The sequence below is a fragment of the Temnothorax nylanderi genome, unplaced genomic scaffold, assembly GCF_030848795.1.
Source record: "Temnothorax nylanderi isolate EJ_2023f unplaced genomic scaffold, tnyl_v1.0 TNYL_tig0157_pilon, whole genome shotgun sequence".
In the NCBI taxonomy this organism is placed as follows: domain Eukaryota; kingdom Metazoa; phylum Arthropoda; class Insecta; order Hymenoptera; family Formicidae; genus Temnothorax; species Temnothorax nylanderi.
In genome coordinates this window covers 349,712-367,960 of record NW_027249219.1, presented here as the reverse complement: position 1 = coordinate 367,960, position 18,249 = coordinate 349,712, and the positions used below count along the sequence as shown (strand labels likewise).

Here is an 18,249-nt window from a genome sequence, read left to right as displayed (position 1 = left end):
GCAGTACTTGCACGTCATAGCGGCATGGGACTCGATGGCTGCCGAAAGCCAGACGATGACAAACCTCATCCTGCGTTTGCTCAAGTTCGAGGCATTGTCGGCTTCAATGTCAGGATTGTCGATCGACGACAATGCGGCGCCGGCGGCGCTGTATCATAAGAAGACCGGAAGTCAGCAAGCAAAGACGACAGCAAAGAAGGGCGACGGGAAGCAGAAGTCGAAGAAACCAAAATCGAAGAACGAGAAGAAGCCGTTTAGTGGTGAGTGCTTCAATTGCGGCAAGACCGGCCATCGCAAGGCCGAGTGTCCAACGCTCAAGTCGGATGGCGCGAGTGCAGAAGCATCGTCGATGGCTTCCACGAGTGGTGACCTGTTGATGGTGTCGCAAGACGACAAAAATTTGGCTGATGTGTGGTTCGCGGATACCGGCGCGTCGCATCACATGACGCCTCGGCGTGAGTTGATCAAAGATTTCGTGGCGATTAACGATGACTCAGTACCAATCACGGTCGGTAACAAAGAGGTAGTGTACGCGCGCGGACGCGGAGTGATCGTCGCTGATTTCGATGTCGGTAACGAGACGATGACACACACACTCGCTAACGTGTTGTACGTCCCTGACCTGGGGAAGAACTTGTTCGGTATCGGCTCGTCGACGGATCGCGGGGCGGTCGCGACATTCGGCAAATTCGAAATGACGCTCAAGAAAAGACATCGGGTTCTCGAGACGAGTCATCGACCGGGAAGTAGCCTTTATCGAATGAGAATGCGAGCGCTCTGGAGTGCGGAAGCCAACATCACAAGCTCGAAAACGGTTCCGGCCAACGTATGGCACGAGCGGTTCGGGCACACTAATTACCGAATGATAAACAAATTGATTTGAGGTGACGCTGTTACCGGTATGGAAGTTGCGTCGAATTCAAAGAGTGGAAGCGACTCAGTGTGCGAAGGTTGCGTGTTGGGCAAGATGTCGCGGAAGCCATTCAAGGAGTCGACTAACCGAACGAAGGAACCTGCCGAGCTCGTTCATTATGACATCTGCGGCCCAATGTCGGTTGAAGGAATCGACAAGTCGAGGATGATGGCGGTCTTCGTCGACGACTATAGTGGTGCTGTCATCGTGTTCCCGATTCGACACAAGTCGGAAATTGTAGAAAAGGTCGAAGAAGTCATCGCGTATGCGAAGTCGCATGGTCACGTGGTAAAACGCCTACGGTCCGACAACGCAAAAGAGTTCCTGTCAGCGGAAATGAAGAAGGTGTGCCAGAAGGACCGGATTCACCACGAGCACTCGACAGCGTATTGCCCGGAACAGAACGGTCGTGTGGAACGACAAAATCGAACCATAATCGAGATGGCTCGATCGATGCTTGCAGCGGCGGAAGTGCCGCGTTCTCTGTGGCCGGAAGCTGTACGCACAGCCGCGCATATTCGGAATCGAGTACCGCTCGAGCGTCTAAACGGTAAAACGCTTTATGAGACCTTTACCGGTAGGAAGCCAGACGTGTCACATCTGCGAATTTTCGGGAGTCAAGCGTTCATGCACATCGACAAGTCACAGCGACAGAAACTCGACAACAAGAGCCGTGAGGTTGTCTTGGTCGGTTACGCAATTGAGCAGAAGGCCTACCGCGTTTGGGAACGCGGCACGAACAGAGTTCACGTATCAAGAGATGTCATTATCGCCGAGTCGAAGCCTAAACTTATTGAAGCAATTTCGAGTGATATAGAGGAATTGGACGAGGACATGGACATCGAGGAGACGCCAACCAAGGTCGACGATAGCAGCGACGGCAGTGAGTCGCAGGAAACCTGCAGCAAGCCCGCGGACAAACGCAGTTCACGACCAGTGGGAGCGCACGAGCGCGTTCAAACTCGACAAATGACGCAAGATTTAGTTGCAAGTCGGACAAGAAGCAAGCTTTCGTTGTGCGCAATGATCGCATCGGCTCAGACAATGATGGTCGAGAAGATACCTGAGACAGTCGACGAAGCAAAGAAGTCGCCTAATGCGGAGCAGTGGAAGATGGCAATGGCCGAAGAGATCGCGTCACTCAAGAAGAATCAAACATGGGAGCTGGTCGAGCTTCCGAGAGATTGACATGCGATCAAGAACAAATGGGTTTTCCGAGTGAAGACGAAGCCGGATGGGAGCGCTGACAGATTCAAGGCGCGCTTAGTCGTAAAGGGCTCGCAGAAACCGGGCATCGACTATGAGGAAACATTCGCACCTGTCGCTCGATTCGAGTCAATTCGGGTTCTCGGTGTCAGCGGTGAAAAATTTTGTCATCCGTCAGTTCGACGTCAAGACGGCTTTTCTTTATGGCAACCTCGACGAAGTTATTTATATGACGCAGCCAGAGGACTTTTATGACGAAAGTGGTCGCGTGTGTCGTCTACGTAAAAGCCTGTATGGCCTGAAGCAAGCGTCGAGGCAGTGGCATGAGAAGTTCGATGACAAGCTAAAATCTTTTGGTTTGACACCAACGGACCACGACCCTTGTGTGTACACCAACGAAGATGGTTCGCTGCTGCTCGGTCTGTACGTGGATGATGGCCTGGCGGCCGGTCAGTCCGAGGATGACGTGATGGAATTGCTCGCAAAATTAAAAAGCGAGTTCGAGATAACGGATAGTGAGGCGAAGTGTTATTTCGGATTCGAGATTGAGCGCGATCTAAAATTGAAAACAATCCGCATTCATCAGTCAGCATACGCGCGCAGCGTGTTACGGAAGTTCGGATTGGACGAGTCGAATCCAATCTCGACACCATCGGACATTCACACCGTCTTGCAGCGAAATGAAGATAAAGATGGAAATTTGCTCGAACCGGCAGACGTACCATACCGTGAGGTAATTGGCTCTCTTATGTACTTGGCTGTTGGAACGCGCACCGATATCGCCTTTGCCGTGAGCAACCTCTCACAATTCCTGTCGAACCCATCGGAGGCGCACTGGAAAGCAGCAAAGCGCGTGCTTCGCTATCTGCGAGGAACGGTTGAACTCGGAATTGAGTTCGCCGGCGGAGGTTCAAATGCGAATCAGCTGGTAGCATACTCAGATGCTGATTTGGCAACATGTGTCGACACGCGCAAATCGGTTAGCGGTGTCGTGTTGATCCTGAATGGTGGACCTGTGATCTAGATGGCGCGGAAGCAGAGTATTGTGGCCTTGTCGACTGCAGAGGCTGAGTACGTGGCTGCTCATGATGCAACGAAGGAGATCGTTTGGATACGCAGATTACTCGAGACGATCGGTGTCAAGCAAGAGTCATCGACGACGCTCTTCTGTGATAATTCGACGGCTGAAAGACTGATTACAAACCGCGTGTTTCATCGTCGAACGAAACATATAGAAATTAAGTTCCATTATGTTCGGCACGCGTTCGAGAACGGTCAGATCGACATTCGTCATGTCGCGAGCAAAGACCAACTCGCGGACATTTTCACGAAGGCGCTGCCTCGTGAGCGGTTTGTCGCTAATCGAAATGCACTCAGAATAGAGTAGAGGTCACTCGCGAGTGGGAGTGTCGGGATTTTTGATGGATGTTGCGCTCCTGACCTTACGCTATAGACAGTCGTCGCCAGATGGTACCGGCCCGGCAACAGCGGTTGTCTTTTGTCTCGTCGCTCGTCGCGAGTCGCGCGTCGCGTACCGGTTCAGTTTACGTTCGGCTTCGCATGCGTGCAAGCACGAGTCATTTTTGTTACGATTCAATTAACCACGAATTTCACTTGCGTTACGAATTCTGCCACAATAACAGTTTTTTTCACGAATTATTACAGGTAATTTCTGTTTACAAAAATATTTAATAAAAATTAATGTTAATTAAAAAAAATTAAGTATCTTATGTAAAATTAAAAAAAAAAAGAAAACTTAAAATAACATAAGCAATGAGAAGTGCCGTTTTCGGTCGAAGCGGATCTTGATGCTTAATAATATTTCACAATATAAATTATTATTAAATACATTTTTCAGTTTTTTAAACTGCGTGCCAATATGGACTTTGTCGGACTTAAAACGCAATTGTGTAAACTGAAACTAGAAATAATATCTCATATTAATTTGATTGTTAAGTAAAATAATATACTAGAAGAATATTTATAAAAGTTATACAAACTTATATGGATAGATCCGAGTATATGTTCATTATATGATTATCTTTAACCTTATAAATATATATATGTACTTTTACATGATCGGATATGATAATATACAAGCATATAAGACCATATATGGCTATATAAGGTTATACTTAAAGAGGTTTTATGGAATATATAATTACATATTGCTTCCTCATAGAGGAAGCTTTGTGATGGTAAAAAAAATTTTTTTTTCGAGATTTTGATGGAAATAGGTTTAGAATGTTCCAAAATGTCGAGAAATCATATTAGTAGAAAATGTCCGGAAGTATGTATGTATGTATGTATGTGTGTGTGTGTGTGTGTGTGTGTGTGTGTGTGTGTGTGTACGGATTTTTTGTACACGCATCTACTTCTACAATTTTTTAGATACCGGGTTGAAATTTTGCACACAAATCGAGTATCATAGAAAGTATGTTCTCCTCTAATTTTATTAAAATCTGTCGACCGGTATGGATTTTAAGAGAATTTTTATTTTTTAGAAAAGTGTGTGTTTTACGCTTTAGCTTTCTTAATATTTGAGATATCGATCTATTTCTAATTCTATTATATTCTTCAGTTTTTTCTACCCCTATTTCATATATAATTCTTTAAGATTTGGTTAATTAGATCCATTTTTATACGCAATTAAAGGTCCATAATTTTTTTAGAAATATGTGTGGCAAATTTTGAAATATCGGGCTATTTATAGTTTTATTATATTCTTGGCTTAATTGTCTAGATCGGATTATGATCTAAGATCGGTATGATTCAAACAATTAAGTCAAGATCGGGGCATGATCCAGACTGTTTAAAAAGGAAAAGAATTCGCTCGTTAAACATAAAGGAAGATCCGTAAAAGATTTGGATGACTTGATTCCGTAAACACATACCCCCGCGAGGGCCGAGCCCTGCACGCGACCGAAGAACGGTCACACAGGCCGCATGGCAAATGGGACCGATGCGCACGAGTCGACGGCGCAGAACTGTATTCATACGCGCGACCACCGCTAGAAGACGGTGCGGGTGGGGGTCAGTAGAAGTCGGGGCTCCGTAGCAATAGCATGCACATAATTAGTTTTCTAAAACTGTGATAAAGCGATTGAACCGTCTAAGCTTATACTTATACTGAGTAACGATCCAAGTAAGAGATTGACGGCATTGTACTGACAACGAGATGAACTATACTCTCGATACTGAGTAATGATCCAAGTAAGAGATCTAACGCATAGTTCGGACCTCACGCTGAGAACCCTAACCTCGGGTAACGTATGGTCGGAAGGAAGTTTTACCCCGACGCCATTCCGAAATAGAGATGGACTCGTCCGACGGCCATTATGAAAGGTCATCACCTTTCGCAGCTACGACAGTAATTGCTCATCCATGCGAGATGAATTGCACCGAACAAGGTAAACTCGAGATTTCTGTATTCTAACCATAGATCCCCTGACTGAGTAATCCGACGACTGTAATATCATTACAGCCTTAATCGATCTTTGGTTGCAGAAATCTCTTCAATGAGAACCTCATTTACTCAAACGGAAGGAATTCCTAAACCAATGTATTAACCTCCTTCGTGCGTTTAGTTGTTTATATTGAGACGTATTAGATTTCTTAAAGGACTTTACCTAATACAAAAATTCGAGCTATTAATGTTCTTGTGCAAAAGCCATCGTGTAATACTTCCATCTTTAACGTTAATAGCATGCGTAATTCATACGATTCTGTATGTTCGAGTCTGATTATAGAAATAAATATTCTTTTATACTGACTTACGTATATACATTTGCGACTTTATGGTTAATGCGTAAACAATCTTACCTCTATTTCAAATTGATAACAGCTTGATAAAGCGAATCTTTTCTTTTCCGTTTATACTTATTTTCTTACCAAACCTTATTTAGTTTTTATCCTTAAAGATATCACTTATATTATATCCAATTGCCTTCCAGCATAATAAATGAATATTCTCAAGATAGTTACGCATTAATCTGAATACTAATTGTTTGACGTAATATATTGTATGAAATATAAACATTCCAGTTTGATATGTTCAACGAATCTAAGGATATGTACACACATGGATTATTTGATATTATAAACAAATACCAAAGAACCTAAGGTCACGATTAATATGAATGAAACTTATTATTCAATGCAATTGTAATTCGCCAGTACGAAATAATAACTATAAGACGTATGAATCGGCCTGACTGGCAACAATTTTATCGTCGTGACGATTCGACCATTGATTTTGGCCCGATTAATCGTCAAGACGTTTATAATCTTTGATACTTATATATATAAGCATCTCATTTTTTAAAATAATTTAAATTAAATTATTAAATTTATTGCGAAAAATATTACCTCAGCCAGGGTTCGAACCTGGAACCTCCTTCATTCCGTGAAGGTGTCGTACCAATTCGACCACTGAGGCATGTGGTAATATTTATCGCAATAACTTATATTAGAGAAATAATAATAGAAGATGGAAACACCGAAAATTTTTATTCGGTTGGAGCACCATTACTAGGCCAGGTGTATCAAATTCAATGCAATTGTAATTCGCCAGTACAAAACTTATTATTAATCAATAAACTCTAAGTTTCCCATGAATCGTTCTTTTCTACAGTCTTTAAACAAGTTACACTAACGAGATTTCTTACTTTTCAAACACAGACAATTAAGCCAAGATCGGGGCATGATCTAGACAATTATGTCAAGATCGGGGCATGATCCGGACAATTAAGCCAAGATCGAGGGACGAACCAGACAATTAAGCCAAGATCGGGGGACAATCCAGACAATTAAGTCAAGATAGGGGGACAAACCAGACAATTAAGCCAAGATCGGGGCATGATCTAGACAATTAAGCCATGATCGGGGCATGATCCGTACTTATAATACCAAAATTATAGCAGCCACTAATTTTGGTATTAGAAAAATAATTTCGGACATAATTACATCACAGCATCTCAAAGATATGTTAAATTTAAAAAGAATAGTATTTAATCTTTATTTAATTAAAGAATAACTACAACTTCATCTAATACTTGTCAAGTTTCATAAATTCTTAACACATTCATACCTACTCCTTTAAATGTTCAAGACGCTTGTCGTCACCTTAGCAGCAACAATGTTTTGTTTACAGATTGCGATCGAATAAATTCATTGAACGTTCTTAATAAAAAGACAGGATGCCTCAAAAACTAATCAACCAAATCTTAAAGAATTATATATTTTCTCGAACCTTTTCGGTATAAAAGCGGGACCGGATGGCGCGCGATCCTCTTTGCAAATTTGCTGATCCGCGCGATAGCCCGTGCATCTCGCTCGCTCCTAAAATCAGTTTCTTTGTAGAAAAAGTAATCTTGATTAAACTGTACATATTGTAAATATTAAATTTGGACAGTTAAACTTAATTCACAAGTGTCGCTCTCTTATCTAATTGTTGTGCCGTCTATCTGCTGCCGAAATATTTGGTTCTTCGAGCCGGATATCATTTCCCGTCCGGCAATCTCTTCTCATTTCTTCAAGAGACCCAGCCGATCAATTGAGGTGACTCTTAAGAAAAACAGAAAATGGAGCAGTTAATTGCGGCGCAACAGGAATTGTACGCGCGCATGACCCGCACGTATGATAACCTGAAGAAGACGGGAGCAGCTAAAATTACTCGAGCGCTCATTGCTTCATCTCTCAAGGTCCTCGACACCAAGTGGGAGAAGTTCGAACGCAATCACGAGGTCCTCCTCAAAGATTACGGAAAGGACCTCACTGAATACACTTACCTGAAGGAAGACCTTTTCGAGCAAGCCGAAAACGTTTATGTGTACCAGAGATCGGTGCTGCTCGAAGTGGAGGAAACCTTATCCGGAGCGAAGGAACACAAGCCCACGCCAGGGGACACCGCCAATTCCAAGACGACATTACCGCGTATCCAGCTGCTGAGCTTCACCGGGAAGTACGAGGATTGGCCCTCATTATAGGACCTCTTCGTGTCATCGGCCGCAATGCAGCCGTCACCGACGTGGAAAAACTTCATTACCTGAAGGCGTGCCTGAAAGGAGAAGCGGAGCAGTTGGTCAAGAACATCCCTACCACCGCGGAAAACTTCGGTCGAGCGTGGTTGGCACTGCAGGAATTCTACGAAAACAAGCGACTGCTAGTGAGGTCGGTCTACTTCACGTTTACGTCATTCACGAACATGAAAGGTGAGTCAGCTACAGATCTACGTAAATTATACCACCGAGTGACTAGTACGGTCGGAGCGCTCAAAGGGATCGGTCGACCTATCACGAGCTCCGAAGACTTGTTCGTGTTTCTCGCGGTAGAAATGCTGGATGCTCGGTCGCGGTGCGAATGGAAGAATTCGTTAAGCGATACCACAGTTCCTCCGAATTACACGTCGCTTAAGCAATTTCTCGAACGCCGTCTGCATACCTTGTAGGCCGTTCAGGGAGTTAAGAGTGAGAGTAACGCGACCAAGTCAGATACCACTTCGCGAACCGCGCGCGCACATCATGCGGGAAATAAAGAACGACCTAAGAGTAAGAGCTCCTGTCCCTTTTGTCACGACAATCACTTTATCATGGTGTGCGCGACCTACAAAGCGAAATCTGCAAACGAGCGAAAACAAGTTGTCGAAGCCAACAATTTGTGTATAAATTGTCTCGGCAAACATCGAAGCAAACAGGAGAAGCATTACTCGTTCCTGCACGATGCGTACCGAACTGTCAAGGAGACATCTCCCGCCACGACGTCACATGCGGCACAACCTCTGTCAATCTCGGGACAGACTATTATCCTCGCGACAGCACAAGTTCGGGTAGCCGACCGGTTTGGTGCGTTCCATTTCGTGCGCGAGTTGGTGGACCAGGGTTCCGAAGCATCGTTCATATCCGAGTTGCTCGCTCAACGCCTTCGACTAAAACGCGTGGCTACAACAGTCATAGTATTCGGCATCGGCGGGCGACAGACCGGCGTTTTGCGTGGGGCCTTAAATGTCGCGATCTTACCGTCAACAGGAATACCCGGATTTCAGTACACGCGCTTATTCTGTCTCGTCTGACGACGTATACGGGAGCGACGGAGGTCAAGGCGAATCCGTGGGCCCATCTGACGGGCTTGACTTTGGCCGATCCGGAATATGCTTCCAACGAGCCCATTGAGCTGCTGCTCGGTGCGGAAGTCTTCTCTACCATACTGCAGGAGGGTGTCCGTAAGGGTGGTCCTCGAGAACCTGTGGCGCAGGAAACTTTACTAGGATGGCTCATTTCCGGCATTGCGGATGTCGCTAACCCGGCGGCACGAACTACCGTTCACCACTGCGCGTCCGACGACGAGCTCACTAAAATGGTGAGGCTCTTTTGGGAGCAGGAGGAGCTGCCACGAGTCGGGGTTCCCCTCACTCCAGACGAACAAGCCTGCGAGGACTTGTTTGTTCAAACTCACTCTCGTTCCTCCGACGGCAGGTACACCGTGCGGCTGCCTCTGAGAAGTTCCTTGCCAGACCTCTCGGGGACGCGTCACACTGCCGTCCGCTCACTGTTCCGGATGGAGGCACGATTCCAGCGTGATGTCGACTTGCGACAGCAATATGTTCAATTCATGCAGGACTACGAATCACTTCAACACATTACACCCGTTGAGAAACACGAGGGTGCTCCTCGTAGGGTATGCTACCTCCCACATCATGGCGTACTCAAGGCAGCGAGCACCACCACCAAACTTCGGGTTGTGTTCAACGGCTCCTCTTCATTGCCCTCGGGAGCGTCATTGAATGATCATCTGCTGGTAGAACCCAATCTACTGCCGGCTCTATCAGGATTTTAGTGAACTCCGAGCAAGGATTGGGACTCCTGGAATTGCCAAGGTCGCTGGGCATCCTGAATGCCGCCTCTATCAGACATCCTCCTCCGCTGGCGGTGGTATCTTTACGTCTTTGTCACCGACATCGTCAAACCGACAGATCCTGGTACATCCGGAGGACCGTGATCTACAACGGATTGTGTGGCGTTACGATCCTCAGATGACTATCCTAGAATACATACTGAACACGATTACTTACGGATTGGCGTGTGCTCCGTTCCTCGCCGTCCGTACGCTAGATCAGCTTGCCGAAGATGAGAAAGCTCGGTTCCCGATAGGCGCAAAGACACTTCGGCGTAGCAGGTACGTCGACGACGTCGCCTCGGGTGCCTCCACATTCGCTAAGGCAATCGAAAAACGAGACGAGCTGATAAACATTTGCAAGGCGGGCGGCTTCCCGCTGAAAAAATGAGCTGCTAATAACGCGGCTCTGTTACAAGGCATTCCACCCGAAGACCGACTTCAGGATGCCCAGCAACCTTGGCAATTCCAGGAGTCCCAATCCTTGCTCGGAGTTCACTGGAATCCTGGTAGAGATGACTTCTCATTCATCATTAAAGCGAAGGAGACGCCGCAAGCCACCAAATAAACAGTGCTATCACTTACGGCACAGCTGTTCGACCCATTAGGCTGGCTCGCTCCGGTGGTGATCCGGACTAAGTGGTTCATCCAGGTTGCATAGATGCAGGGGCTCGATTGGGATACTCCAATGCCTGCCGAGGATGCCGATCGCTGGAGAAACTTCCACCAGGAGTTGCCGGTCCTGGAGAACGTGCGCATTTCACGTTGGGTGAGACACGGACCGCCCGGGAGCTTGCTCGAGCTACACGGATTCGCGGACGCCTCCGAGCGGGCGTATGCAGCGGTGCTCTACCTGCGTGCTGAAACAGAGGAGGGCATTGTCACTACTCTGGTGTGCGCGAAGACGAAGGTCGCACCGATAAAGACAATCTCCTTAGCCAGATTGGAACTCTGCGCCGCGGATCTCTTATTGAAACTCACCGAACACACGCTTACTGTTTTTCAGCTCACGGTTCCAGCTCACTTATCCCAGCGAGAAATGACCCATCGAATCGACGTCTAATCGACGTCAAAATCATCGATATTACATCATATCGAAATAATGCTCGAAATTTGAAGCTTATTTCGATGTTTGTGCTATATGACATTTTTTTAAAGAAGAGATTATTTGTGACATACATTTATCGCGCCAGACTGTAAACAGGCAAATTATGTATTTTCTGTTAAGACATCGATATTTTATCATTTCGATATAGATTCGAAGCTATTTTTATTTGCCTGTCAAATATATAATAACATTGCCATTATATAGAATGCAATATGAATAAAAAATTATATTGTATTGGCAGACATGGATAATGTAAATACTTTATGATTTGAGCATTATAATAATTGCGTTACAATATTAATTTTTTTAGGCTTCCATTTCCATTAAATAGTTACTTTCTAACTGTAAAAGTCACAACAAAATTCCTGTTTGTAATTTGATAATATTGAAAATTAAAATATTATATAATAGGTACATTTTCAGTACTACATCCGTTCATTTATTAAACAAGAAGTTAAATTAAGCAACTAATTAAATTATTAATATTAAATATTAATACAATAAGATATTTGTATTTACATTTATCAAAATAAAAAATAAGTTCAATTATGAAAATAAATATTAATAATTGGACTTATTAAAAATTAAATAATTTGTTCAGATATTGCGCTCAAATTCTTTTCGCGTTTTACAACGCCCGATCGTTTCACATTAGATGACGCGACGCGCGAGTCGCCACTCTCAAAGAGCCCCCGCCTCCTTCCTCACTCGTTAGGTGTCATGGCCGCACTTGCTTGCGTTTCTTCGAACGTGTCGAGTCCGTTACCTCTTTCTTGACGGATTGATCGTTGCGGCGCGTGTTCTGGAGACCAACCGAGCGAGAGTCGGATCACCAGGGAGAGCTCACCGCTAGGAAAGGGAGAGCTGCGGCAGCTAGCGTCCGAGAGGGAGGATCGAGGCGAGGAGTCCGGTCCAGCGAGTGGGGCCCTTAAGAGATTCTCATTGGGACGCCATATTTGAAGACAGACATTAATCAAAAAAGTACAAGGGCCTCTGCTAGAGTTTATATTCGTCTTGAGATCTGAGAATTATTTTCATTCTTATGGCTCTGGCTTGAAATTCTAGCCCAAGAACCGATCTTATAGATATTAATGCAGAGGCTTCCCTCTCTTTTTATTTTTCTTTCTTCTTTTTTTTCATAATCGGTATTTTACGTTTCAGTAAACATTCGGACTCACATTTTCAATCAGTAATCCAGACATCTTAATTCCGTCCTGTAAGATCTGGTTTTTTATTTCAGTTCATTTATTTTCTATTCTATCTTCAAGACAGATTACTGATTTGGTTTGCTTTTATTTCAACTAATGTAAAAACTTTTTAGTTACTCTCAATTTCTTTCACGTCAACATATTTTCTTTTTTTGTAAAAATAACTACACATAATAAAGACAAAATTGACTTCAAAGGAACTCTCTTTCTGTCGCTCACCTATCTAAGAATTCTAGACAAACCTGCCGTGTTTGCCATTACTTTTTAAACATAATTAAATTAAATAAAAAAATTAAATAATTAAAAATAAATATTAAAGACAAAAAGTAAAAAAGTTTTTATATATAGGCACCTATATACAGGCATTATAGGGTAGAGCGGGGTCAAAAGTAACAATTTGACTTTAGAACTTGATTGTGGAAGAACTATTACAGTAAAAGAAAAATTCTTGATACCCTAAGTTAATGTGATCATTTCACTTTATGGAAATCCTCCTATTTAAATCTTGTGATAAACCAAATAAGAATTATTAATCAAAAACATAAACGAGGGAAAATGTTACAATCGCCCCCGACTCCGGGTCGGTTGCAACACTATAGGAGATCGATAGTAACAGTTTTAAATAATCAAAATAAAAAATGTTTATTCAATGAAAAATAATAATTTTTCTTATATTAACAAAAACAAACTAAAATATTCATATTTTCATACAAAAAAAAATAAAATAAAATATTATTCTATTAAAACATAACTTCTTTATATCAATTATAGAAAACATTAACTTTGTTCATTTAATTATAAACATTTTTTGTTATTATATTTTTAAATGATAGGAACACAATGTCTTTAAGGACAAATAAAAATTACTTTGAATCACAGTTGTTACAATCGTCCCGAATATGTTTTTGAACTTTGACTTAAAATTTTTAATAATAAAATGCCAAAAATGAATAAGTAATAATTATTATAATAAGCAAAAATAACGAAACTCAAATATAACCTAAAAGAAAAATTACTTACTTGCAGTGGATATATTATATTAAAAGTTTAAGATTGTCGGAAGAAACTACTTTACGGCCTCAAAAACATATTTTATTTATTGCACACGTCCACTCAATACCCAGGCCGCAGGCGTTCTGAGACACGTTATAGCTTGTTCAGCTTCATCCGTTAATCAACAGAAGCATTCGCATCTATGCCTATAACTATAGATATTTGAGTTGTTACTTTCGCCCCGCGTTACTTTTGACCCCGCTTTACCCTACTAATTATAATTGTATTCAGCAGAAAGCTGCTTTGCAACTGCAGTTGTAAAATTCGTGGATTTGATTGGTGTATTACTCTTAGTTTCGGCCAAAATTAAAAGCATACACCAATCACATTCACAAATTTTACAACAATTGCAAAGTAGTTTTTTCTACTGAACACAGCTTTTTATTACTTGCGTTATATATATGAGCCGCCATTTGCTACGCGTACGCAAACAACCCGGCAACCGAGCAACGACTTGAATATTTCGTTGAGCACCGACGGCGCCAAACAGCAGTGCTGCAATTGGATATAAGTCCGTGATCGGAACTTCGGAAGGCTGTTAATAGACTAAAATAAGGTAGAGAATAACTAAGTCGCAAAAGGCTATATATTTTACAGTCTTTTACGTCTTACGTTTTTCTATGTATGCTTTACTTTATATCCACGCTACGACAGACGTCTCGTTCTTTGTCATCAGCCGAACGCTGCCCTTGCGGCAACCCAATGCAAAATATGAACCATATAATATTTAATTGCGGATTGTACTGTAGTAAAGCCTCTTATTTAGTCAAATACATTGAGGAAACCTTTCCTCAATCTCCAAGAGATATTCTCCCATTTTTTAATAATCCCCCTCATCAATTCATCCGTCTTCTCCTCGCAACTTGCAAGTCTATGGATCTCCCCTCTTTAGAAAGAGCCGAAGAGTTTAATCGGAGGATCATGTTAGAGCCTCCGCACAAGACTCTCGTATGGTCACGTAGCGTAACGTAACGTGAGTCAACGCACAAGAAACGTATCGGTTAAAACCTCCGCACAATCTCTCGTATGGTAACGTAACGTAGATCAACGTACAAGAAACGTATAACGCCGTAACGGCCGTAACCAATACGTTTCTTGTGCGTTGGCTCACGTTATGTTACACTACGTGACCATACGAGAGTCTTGTGCGGTGGCTATTAATCGGAGACGGTGAATCGGCCCATATCTGCAGTGAGGAAATAATAATCAATATCGAGTCGAAATCGATTTATTCTGAGTCGAAAAGTCATCGAAAGTTGTGCCATAAATCAATCGAAATCGATGAATATTTCAATTACTTTTCGATATACGTTTTCGACGTCAATTAGACGTCGATTTGATGGGTCATTTCTCGCTGGGATGGTCCGACTCCGAGGTTGTCCTCGCCTGGATTAGGTCTCACCTAGGGCGGTGGAAAACTTTCGTGGCCAACTGCGTGACGAATATCCAGACGACACTTTTATCCGCGCGATAGCACCACGTGGCAGGAAAGAACAATCCTGCTGACTGTGCGTCCCGTGGTCTGGCCCCGAGATAACTGGTGGACTACGAATTGTGGTGGAGAGGACCTCTATGGCTTACTACCACAGCCGGTTCGTGGCCGGCATCGGTCAAGCCCCCGAGCGCTGACGAAATGCCCGAGCAACGCACGATCCATGTGGCGGCTGGACCTACAGCGGAAGCCGAGCCTGAACTGTTGCTGCGATACTCATCGCTAGAAAAGCTGCTGCGTATTACCGCCTCGTGTCGACGGGCTCTCCAGGCACGATGCCCGGCTGACCAAGAGAAACCACGAGAGGAGACGGATCCGAGCTGGCTGGACTCTGACGGCAGACGAGTGTTACGTCCAACCCCGGGATTAGGATAAGAAAATCTGGGAAGCGAAGGAAAGGCTAACCAGAGGGGTCGGGGTAAGGAAGGACGCAACTAGACGCTTAAGAGTACTGCTCGCAGGTACGCGCTCTGAGGCGCGTGGCACGAGCCGAACGCACTTTTGTGACTCAGGAAGGGTCAACGTCCGCAGGGACGCTAAGACGCCTTCCGTGAGCGGTGCGATCGTCGGTCCTCTTTCGAGTCAAGGAATTAAATCCCTGTAACTCAGGATCGGACTTCGTGCAATTTCGAGAGGGAGATGAGTGGTGGTTGAGGTCTTAAATTAAAGAAAGAATGGAGATGTCTTTAACATAAGTAGTTATATTTATTTGACATAAAAAAAAAAGTTATTTAGTATAAAAAAAATAATTATAAACTAGGCGTTAGTGTAAAATGTGTATATGTATATAATAAAACAAAGAAGAGTTTGTGTAAACAGTTGTTGTACATTATGCGGATTCTGGACGATTTGCGTAGGTACATTTAACGAAATTCTCTATCGAGGCGAAACGCGCGGTGATCTCATCAATATCTGACGCGGGTGGATTTTCGGTGGTCAAATCGATGACCGGTGTAGGCGCAGTCAAGTCGATTACTTGCGGAGCGGGTAAATTTTTGTTCTGTGTCGTCAGCGCAGAGTGTATTGTGTTAAGCCGGCGCAGTTCGGCTAGGGCGTGCTCGGAGATAAATCTCCCGGAGAGGACGGATGTTATTACCGGAAAACAATTCTGCCGGTTTCGATGTTGCAGAATGCGTTCTCTCCGCTTCCTGCCTGCTCTATGTTTCCATACCATTTATATAGGAAAAGGCCTTTTAATTACTCCGAGCGGATAATCGCTAAAGCAACTAGGCGGGAGAATTATTTTAAGGAGGAACAGCGGATTGATGGGAGATCCTGAGCGAATATCGCTAGGAGTAAGGATTCTTAATTATCTTGAGCGAGTAACGCTAAGGTAATTAAGCCAGGAGAATTTAGAATTAACGGGAGGTCCTGAGCGAATAGCGCTAAGACAAGGGATTCTTAATTACTTTGAGCGAGTAACGCTAAAGCAATTAAACGGGAGTATTGAGAGGTTCTGAGCGAATATCGCTAGAACAAGGAAACTGAAAATCCTCTGAGCAGATAATGCTTGGGGGATTACAGCTGAGTCGTGAGAAGCAGAATTACGGGCCGGTAGAGGAGTGCCTTGAGCGTGTTGTCGCTAAGGTAAAGGATTCGATACTTACTCTGAGCAAGTAATGCTAGAGCAATTTCAAGAGGAATTATAATAACCTTGAGCGGAGAACGCTAAGATTATTTGAGACAGGAATAGTATGGCTATTATGATACGACTTATGTACATTTATATGTGCGCAGGGAATTGAAAGTTAGAGTAAACGAATATTTAAGACTTACTATTTGTTGGAATATATATGTATACGTAAAAAAAATATATATATATATATATATATATTTCTGTCGGGCGCTGGTGCTGACCGCAGGTCTCGCCGAGTCGCTAGTGAGGGTGGTTCGTGACACTTAGCGCGCACAGAATTTACTCGCGATTCTTTAGGGTGGCGAACAACAGAAAATTGTTTTCAATATAATAGTAAACGAAACTAGAATGAGTATACGGACTTAGAACTGAACTGTCTCGTGCCGGATCGGAAGTGTCTCCAAGTGCGTAAAGTCGCGATTTTTATACAGAATTAAGGAGGCGGGATTATTTTTTAATATGATTCGATTGGTGGAGTTCTCTTCCGATCGTGACGTAATTTTTGGTTTTTCGCCTATCCTAGAAAGCTAGAGACGGTTATCGATTTCTCCGGTTTTCCATTGGTGAGTCCCCTCGTAAGGCCCCTACTGTCTTGTTGGGGGTGTAACTCATCGCTTCTTCCAGTGACTCATTTGTTATCGACTATCGCTGATTTCTCTTTTATTACGGTCCCTTATTTATCTCGCGACCCTGTTCCAATGTTGACAGACGATGCATATCCTTCTAATCTTAAGTGCAGTTTTATTGCAAACAGAAACTTCCGCCACGTGCTCTCAAGATTTCTAAAACCACGTATTAGATTTCGTTTCTGTTTGCCGGAACATCGCGCGCCCAGTTTTGAGCTAGTCGCGTGATATAATACAGATCCCCATCAACCCCTGTCTGGAATTAAGGCCCCTTTTACGCGTCGTGTCGCCGGGTTTATAGTTATGGGCCCGATAAGGTTCATGAGAATCTTGTCACCCTATGCCCCGTCTGTTAGTAATTTGTCATCTGGAAGGTTGGTTTTATTTGATCATAAAAAAAAAGGAATGTGAGGAGATCTAAGCTCACTCGCCGATCGATAACCGTCCGTGCTCGGTTTGTTTATTCTAAACTTAAGGGCTACTCTTAGGCGCATGAGAATCCCCGCGAAAAAGGGAAATCGTGGAGTCCGCAGGACGTAACACGAGCTTGACACCGCATTATTGGTCTGGATCCGCAAGGTTCAAACTGCAAACTACAAAGAGGAATTAGCGGACGGTACCAACCAAAGGCCGCTAAAGCATCGGACATCCCTCGCCAAATTGCATCCTTTTGTCGACCCGCAAGGCGTCCTGCGAGTGGGAGGGCGTCTCAAGCATGCACTTCTGGCCTATGACGAGAGGCATCCGATCATCTTGCCAGCTGCCTCGCGCCTTACCAAGCTAATCATAGAGGTCTATCATAAGAGAGTGCTCCACGGCGGCGTGCAACTCACGCTAAGTGCTCTTAGATGAAAATTCTGGATTCTGAAGGGGCGTGCAGCAGTAAAGCGGCATATCCATCGCTGCCTTCCGTGTGTGCGATGGCGGGCGGCATCACCGAACTAGCTTATGGGTGACCTTCCGCAACCACGGGTCACTCCTTCACGACCGTTTTAACACACCGGAGTGGACTACGCGGGCCCTGTCATGATGCGTACATCAAAGGGGCGTGGACATAAAGCGTACAAAGCGTTTCTTGTCATCTTTGTGTGCTTAAGCACAAAGGCAGTGTACTTGG

At 43.9% G+C, this 18,249-nt stretch overlaps 1 protein-coding gene across 1 annotated transcript; it reads left to right on the top strand.

The window, feature by feature from the left end:
- Nucleotides 1-10,670: 10,670 nt before the first annotated feature.
- Nucleotides 10,671-11,072, top strand: LOC139777662 (uncharacterized). The gene has a single exon (XM_071715224.1). The coding sequence runs from the start codon at nt 10,671-10,673 to the stop codon at nt 11,070-11,072; it is 402 nt and encodes a 133-aa protein (XP_071571325.1).
- Nucleotides 11,073-18,249: the final 7,177 nt, after the last annotated feature.

What these genes read in the sequence shown, in the direction of transcription:
- LOC139777662 (XM_071715224.1), top strand. Translation starts at nt 10,671, where the DNA reads ATGCAGGGGCTCGATTGGGATACTCCAATGCCTGCCGAGGATGCCGAT.